Source organism: Toxorhynchites rutilus, chromosome 3 (genome assembly GCF_029784135.1).
Source record: "Toxorhynchites rutilus septentrionalis strain SRP chromosome 3, ASM2978413v1, whole genome shotgun sequence".
Classification (NCBI taxonomy): Eukaryota; Metazoa; Arthropoda; class Insecta; order Diptera; family Culicidae; genus Toxorhynchites; species Toxorhynchites rutilus.
The window spans coordinates 296,667,820-296,676,474 of record NC_073746.1 but is presented as its reverse complement, the minus strand read 5'-3'; the positions used below and the strand labels follow the sequence as shown (position 1 = coordinate 296,676,474).

Below are 8,655 nucleotides of genomic sequence, written 5' to 3'. Positions count from 1 at the left end.
TACGAGGTTGCTAATCAGTGGAATATATTGAATTTTTATGAATTTTCTTCGTCAATAAGATGCCCATTGGATCCGACGGGAAAATATTTACACCAGCAATCTTGTTAAAATCATCGTTACATGTCCCGATGATTTTTTTCCCGTTCCTCCACATTCTAAATTATACGAAACGTCATAAAATAATGGATTTGCGAGAATCGGGCGACGAACGAGTTAATGCAGTCTCCCCATATGAGCGGTATAAGAAGCACATCCAGCACAATTTCAATCCAACTCTCATTGTTAGTAAAAGCATATAATTATGCGACGGTCCAAGTCATCGATAACCAGCCATCATCAAAGCCGGTACTGTACCATCACGAGAGGAACGGCACAAAGCAGATGGGATTTGTTTACTTTTCTAGATAGACCAACGCAAAGCGATAACGTTACATAAGTAGAATTAGTAAGGATAAACAAGGATGAGAAAGAGAATGATGATTATGAAAACTCCGATCGCCTATCGGGCGAGCCTCAGTCTTGTTTCATTAGCTGTTAAGTGAAGAAGGAAATAAAGTTCAGGGTTTCAACCCATAATTGGCGCTGTAGCAGTCGGTCACAGTTCGGTAGTGACAGTGTTAAAAACAGTGGAACAGTGAAGAAATAAGAAATCATCACTAAGTGGTATCCGCAGCAGCATCCGCAACTGAAGGATTAAATCCGTTGTTGGATTTGAGGACCCCCCGGCACGACATTTTACCACCCACACTGGAACCAAGGACCTCACGTAAGTGAATTATTCGTTCTTACTATATTTAGTTAGTGATAATTTACGAAAATACTGATTCGGCACTACCAGATAGACCGATCAGAGTGTCATTTTTTTTAATCACTTTTGCCTCCCGCTCAACGAGCCAGAAGCAGAAGCGAATAATTAATTTTTGCACATTCCTCTTGAGAACGACGCGCTCCAAGTAGACGTCAATTCTCACCTCTCCACAAACGAAACGATTCGAACAGCAGGTGCGCTTTAGGTCTCGTTTGTTTAAGACTAAACGCCGCAACGACAGCCAAGTACCTCTGACCATTCGATTTCATGCCTAAAGCGGTCAGTGACCCAGCGCTTAAAAAGGCACGGAAGCTATTGAACATTGCTTTCAAAAATACCGATATATCAGAGACAGAGGAAAGTTCCGATTCGGATTCATCTGGAGATTTTTCGCACGTCCCATTAAGGGATACTAAACAAATTCCCCAATTATCAAATTTGTCCATTAACCGATTCGAAGGAATGGAGGAAATTGCCGCACAACTTCGTGCGATTAACGAAAAAATGTCACTCTTTAACGAGCGACAGCAACAGCAGGAAAATGCTTTACAGTCGCTTAGTCAACATGTCGAACAGACTCAAATTCCCGAACAAACACGAACACCAGAAGTGCCAATTCAAATTCAACATCAAATACAAGATTATAGAGTTGAGGATTTTTTTCGCATACCGGATCCAATAAAATCTCTCCCATCCTTCGATGGAAGTCGTAAACAATTGACGGCGTGGTTAACTGGTTAACTTACACTGCCGAGGAGACTTTAGATTTATTTAAAGGAAGAATAAGCGATCAACTTTTCAGGATGTATGTTACAGCTGTAACAAACAAAATTGAAGGAAGAGCCAAAGACATTCTCTGCTTAGCAGGGAATCCCAAAGATTTTGATTCTATTAAGGATATTCTTACGAATGCTTTAGGCGATCGTCAAGAACTATCCACATATAAGTGCCAATTGTGGCAACATAAATTGACGGATGGCATGAGCATCCATAAATATTATCAACGAAGTAAGGAGTTGATACAGAACATTAAAACCCTTGCCAAACAAAAAGAAGTTTTTAAAAATAATTGGAGTGCTATTAATCTCTTCATCGACGAGGATGGCCTCGCTGCATTTATTTCGGGATTAAAGGGCACGTACTTTGGCCATGTTCAAGCGGCCCGACCCAAAGACATAGAGGACGCGTATGCATTCTTATGCAAATTTAAATCTCAAGAAATAGTTGCAAACAGTATCAGTGAAAAAACACATCACAAAGCATTTAATAAATTTGAAGGTCCTTTTAAAGGAAGACAGCCAAATATTCAAAAGCCCATAGATTATAAAACCGGTACAATATGCATTAACAGAATTGAAACTCGTTTCAAAAAATATTTCCCGTCAAACAAATACTATTACCATACAGTCACAGTGGAAACCGATAGGGACGGTGACTGGTTTGTCCCAACGTATCAAAATTTTTCCCAAAATACACTAATTCAACCAGGTTTGTATTCATCACGAAACAACAAAACCACTATCAAAGTACTTTCAAAAAACAAAGAAATACTTGTCATGCCGAAATTAAAATTAACAGTGAATAACTTTGAATCCCTTTGTCCAATCCCCAATAATTCAGAAGAAATGCCTAACAAAGAGGTGATAGGTGAATTAATAAGGACACAACATTTATCGGACTATGAGAAAACTAGACTGATCGTCACAATCATTGATAACCATCAAGTTCTACTTAAGAACGACGAAAAACTCACCTCCACGACTGCGATAAAACATAAAATACTGACGAAAGGTGAAGATCCAGTCTATACAAAAACATACCGTTACCCACATCATTACAAAGAAGATGTAGAATCACAGATTCGAGAAATGTTAGAAAGTGGGATAATTACACCGTCAACAAGCCCGTATTCCTCACCAATATGGGTCGTACCAAAAAAAATGGACGCTTCGGGCAAACGAAAAATAAGAGTAGTCATTGATTACAGGAAGTTGAATGACAAAACCATCAATGACAAATTTCCAATGCCAGAAATTGAGGATATCCTCGATAACTTGAGAAAATCTCAATATTTTACAACATTAGATCTAAAATCAGGATTCCATCAGATCGAAATGGATCCTAACCACCAGGCAAAAACAGCTTTCTCTACTAACCAAGGGCACTTCGAATTCACGAGAATGCCATTTGGGTTTAAAAACGCTCCCGCCACATTTCAACGGACAATGAACAATATTCTATCCGATTATATTGGCTCAATCTGTTATGTTTATCTCGATGATATTATTATCATCGGACACAGCCTAGAAAACCACCTGGAAAACATTTCTAAAATACTCCAACGACTTTCAAAATTCAACCTCAAAATTCAACTCGATAAATGTGAATTTTTACGCAGAGAAACGAACTTCCTTGGACACATATTCACACCCGACGGAATACGTCCAAATCCAGACAAAGTGCAACAAATTTTAGATTGGCCTTTGCCAAAGAACGAAAAACAAATAAAACAGTTTCTTGGACTGTCGGGGTACTACCGACGCTTCATCAGAGACTATTCAAAAATCACAAAACCTATGACTAAATATCTGAAAAAAGACCAGACCATAAATATCAAAGACACAGAGTATGTTGAATCATTCTCAAAACTTAAGCAAACCATAGCCTCCGATCAAATCCTGGCATATCCAGACTTTGATCTTCCATTTATTTTAACAACAGATGCTAGTGATTACGCTGTGGGTGCAGTCCTATCACAAGTGCAAAACGAAGTAGAACGACCTATTGCATTCGCGAGTAGAACTCTTAACAAGGCCGAAACATACTACTCAACAATAGAAAAAGAGGCCCTGGCAATAATATGGGCTATACGTAAATACAAGCCATACATATTTGGTAACCAGTTTAAGTTATTTACAGATCACAAGCCTCTTACATTTATAAAAACCTCCATGAAAAATAATAGAATATTACACCGGAGACTAGAACTCGAGAATTATCAATACACAGTTGAATATAAACAGGGTAAGGCAAATGTCGTAGCAGACGCCCTTAGCAGAAAAATCGAGAATACAACTGAAACATACACACACTCTACAGATAACATAAACACGAAACAAACAAATATTACTGAAATTAATGCCCATACTGACAGCCCAGACATGGTATCAGATGACCTAGAGACAGTACAGTACACCTCCGACGATTATTTTATTAAATCGACAGAGAGACCGATTAATTACTATCGAAACCAATTAATATTTCGACATTCCAGACTCAACATAGAAGCAGCAGAATCACCATTTCTGAACTACAGACGAGCAACAGTAAGCATGAATGACTGTAACGAAAATTCAATCACAGAATACATACAAAGACACCACAACGGAAAGCAAACTGCAATTTTAGCTCCAGAAAACCTAATCAATCTCATTCAACAATCTTACAAGAATCATTTTAGCAAAACAGGATACTTCGTAATAACGCACTATCAAGTCGAAGACGTTAGAAGCGAAGAGAAGCAAAACCTACTGATCACACAAGAACACGAACGAGCACATCGCGGAATATCAGAAGTGGAAAACCAGCTAAAACGAGCATACTTCTTCCCAAAGATGCATAACAAGATCAAGGCGGCAATCAACGCATGTGTAATCTGTAACACACATAAATACGAACAATATTCCGTACAATATCAAAATCTCCCCAAGACCCTCAACCGAAAAACCAATGGAGAGAGTTCATATGGACATTTTTTCTATTAATTCTTACAATTTTCTATCAATGGTTGATTCTTTTTCCAAATTTGCACAAATGATTCCAATTCAAACCAAGAACCTGATTGACGTCAAAAACGCACTCGCAAATTTCTTTAGTAATTTTGGTGCCCCATTACAGATTGTAACGGATCATGAAACAACCTTCAGATCTATTCAATTAAAAAACTTTCTAAATAATCTAGGAACCTCCCTAACTTACGCTTCATCTTCAGAAAGCAATGGACAAGTAGAGAAGACGCATTCAACCATTATAGAAATTTACAATACAAATAAACATAAATTTCAGGATATGAGTACACCGACACTAATAGCACTCTCTATTTCTTTATATAATTCCAGCGTACATTCAACAACTAATTATAAGCCGAACGAAATTTTATTCAATCAAAGGAATGTAACAGATCCACAAGAAATTTCAAGTAAAGCCCAGGAGATATTTACACAAACTAAAATTAATATAGAAAAGGCCAGTCAAAAACCAACCAAAAGATAATTACATAAAGGAGGAACCACCTACAATCAATGAAGGTCGAATAGTGTTTGTCCAACCAAATATAAGAAAAAAGTTAGATCCAAGAGCAGTTCCAACTAATGCATATCAAGTCGAAGAAAAAACATTTGAAAATTCTAGGAGAATCAAGAGACACAAAAACAAAATAAAGAGTCAAAAAAAGAGTAACCATGCCTAAACTAATCCTATTACTACTATTTTCTTTGTTTCAACAAAAACATTGTCAGCACTTAGAAATTAAATGTCTTAATCAAGATCCAATATTATTAATGCATTTAAGAAATTGTTATATTCAAACTGGCACTATCAAAATTATACACCCTATAAATTTAACAACCCTAGAAGAAAATGTTAATACTTTCTTAGAGATCTCAAGAAAAATTGATAGAACTCTACCAATATCAGATCTAATTATACACAGAAGTAGACGAATAGCAAATAATTTGATTCAACTTAAACCAATTAAAACCAAACGACAAAAACAATGGGACAGTATCGGCACAGTCTGGAAATGGATAGCAGGGAGCCCCGACGCGGAGGACCTACGTATCATCAATAGTACTTTAAACGACCTAATCGATCAATCAAACGAGCAAATTAAAATCAACCACGCAATCATCGACAGACTTGCGACAATAACCGATAACATCAATCAACTGATCGATCACCATACCTCACTCAACACTATACTACTGAAAGAGATGGACGCAATCTCCCTACTCCTCTACCTGGATGCAACCAACAATATCCTTGAGGACATCGAAGATGCCATACTGAGAGCGCGAGTATCCCTACCAAATAGTAAATTACTAACACTCAGGGAAATATTTCTGGTTCAATCAATACTGAACGAACAAGGCATTAAAACCGACTACCCAGAAGATGCACTGAACTACGTCAAACCCAAAGTAGCCAGTAGAAACGACACACTACTTTATATTTTGGAAATCCCTAAAACAAATGGGAACTGCCAAATAATCAAAGTCATACCACTGATCGTGAACAATACAGTAATAATAGATGCCCCAAATTACATTATAAAATCAAATAACAAACTTTTCGCAACGAACGAGCCCCAAAAAACGGTTCAGCAGTCACACGAAACCCATCCATTTTTTGATCAATGTATTTTCCCTATAGTAATGGGACTAGAAAGTCATTGCTACGCATCGGAATCGAACCAAACAATTATACAAAACCCTACCAGGAAGTAAAATTCTCATAATCAACGTGAAGAATCAATTCATCAGCTCGAATTGTGGGCCACATAACAGAACATTGTCAGGGAACTTCCTACTACATTTCGAAAATTGTACCATCAACATTGGAAACGAAACCTTTATTTCCGAAGAAATTATCAGCAATACAAATCAATTAATTGGAGTATTTCCAGGATTATCAATTAACAAAAATATAATCAACAAACACAATTTATCAACTTTAACCTGGCAAACGTTGAGTAATCGCAATCGAATTGATCACGTTATACTACAACAATTCGAGCATAGAAAATGGTTTTACGGAATACTTGGAAGCTTCTCAATCACCACTTTTACAATTATAACGGTAGCGATTATCTGTTTCCGCAGGAAGAAAATCGTGCTCACAGTTCGTTACCCCCGTTCAAACAGTAAGGCAAAAACAAAGAAACAAGGAAATACACAGCAATTGACCGAGGACGTCCAATCTTACCCCCCGGAGGAATTATGCGACGGTCCAAGCCACGAGATCACAAACTTAGGCAACAAGTAACAATCAACCGTCATCGATAACCAGCCATCATCAAAGCCGGTACTGTACCATCACGAGAGGAACGGCACAAAGCAGATGGGATTTGTTTACTTTTCTAGATAGACCAACGCAAAGCGATAACGTTACATAAGTAGAATTAGTAAGGATAAACAAGGATGAGAAAGAGAATGATGATTATGAAAACTCTGATCGCCTATCGGACGAGCCTCAGTCTTGTTTCATTAGCTGTTAAGTGAAGGAGGAAATAAAGTTCAGGGTTTCAACCCATAATTATATATTTAACAATAATACACATATTACACTAGCACAAAAACTAGGTGCATGTTATTAGTAATTACTCGACTATTTGATAAACAATATTGTCCTCTGGCGAATAACCGCAACGGTTCAAACCACCCAATAATTATGAAAAGACAATAATAAAATAATACAAATTAAACATAATTTACTTTGCAGCACACTTCCAAAATCCTCCAGTCGAAGATTCGACGGCTTCTCAATGCAAAATGGATAGACAACTTGACGTCGAAAATCAAGTCAATTATTTATGCGCAGCCTGATATACTCAAAAATTACATTTTAACACGTGAGTCACTCAGCGCAAAAGTATATATATATATATATATATATATATATATATATATATATATATATATATATATATATATATATATATATATATATATATATATATATATATATATATATATATATATATATATATATATATATATATATATATATATATATATATATATATATATATATATATCTTGATGCTAACCGAAGACGTCCGCAAATACATACCAATACAACTTTCATATCATTAGGAGACCTCACAGTTTCTGATTGGTTTTCTTCTATTCCTCGATGGGCTCTATCATGTGTGGCTTCCATAACTCTATCCTGTTCTTCTATAATGGTAAGGTCCTGCAACATGAATTGTGTTAGTACTATTTTAAACGATTTAGTACGAGAGAAGTGGTTCCTGAATGTTATTTGTAGGGTATTTAACCATTCTTCTAAGCAAAGAATGCAGTTACCTCTTGAGGGGTGCATATAGTCCCGAAATATTTTTATCGCTATAGGGACACCAAATGTGGCTCTCGACAATATGCGTCTTTGGACTCCTGGATTTTTTTTCTAATGTTTCATTTATTCCCCTTCTTTGTGGGAACTTAATGTTTGAAAATGTTAAGTGGAGATTTGGCCATTCTTATAATGATGAAACGAGACGGCACCGTCTACATTAGCAAATCAAATTTTATCGTTAATTACAATATGAATATGGGAGGAATACGACGAAAATTAGTGAAACGACTTGTAGGTGATTCTCGTGTGATATACAGGAAGGTGAATTGTGTAATATTAATTCAAAATATATTTATTATATGGAAATACATTAAAGCACATTGTACAGTAAAACATATCTAAACTTCACAAGAAATAAACAGATCTTATTTAGTTTTCATGCACCTTCAAAGGAAATAAAACAACGTCCAGTACACATTAAAATATAATGCGATCTAAAGGGTTATTGTCTTAACTGGACGGACAAAGAAAACATCTCGCAATTGTGAACAAACTAATCTAAGCCAAGTGTAATAACGGAAATGTGGTAATTATTCGATCCTGGCAGAAAGTTTCAGGTTTATGCCAGATTTCATGAATCATTTATCTTATGTTTCCTTCTCTATATTCAATTGAGACACCATTGTGCAATTTGATAAAATAGTAAATTATAAATTACATTATATAATCGTAAATTTGATTTATTTGACAAATTTGGAAAATGAAAAAGTTAT

General features: G+C 36.1%; 1 protein-coding gene across 1 annotated transcript; it reads left to right on the top strand.

Annotated features, from left to right (window-relative positions):
• Positions 1 to 326: 326 nt before the first annotated feature.
• On the top strand, positions 327 to 7,451 carry LOC129780019 (uncharacterized). Its single transcript, XM_055787865.1, has 2 exons — positions 327 to 766; positions 4,927 to 7,451. Exon 2 carries the CDS (start codon positions 5,269 to 5,271, stop codon positions 6,310 to 6,312), a length of 1,044 nt encoding a protein of 347 aa, XP_055643840.1. The 5' UTR covers positions 327 to 766; positions 4,927 to 5,268; the 3' UTR covers positions 6,313 to 7,451.
• Positions 7,452 to 8,655: the final 1,204 nt, after the last annotated feature.

Excerpts from the sequence above, each read along its gene's own strand:
- LOC129780019 (XM_055787865.1), top strand. The coding sequence starts at position 5,269 with ATGCCTAAACTAATCCTATTACTACTATTTTCTTTGTTTCAACAAAAA.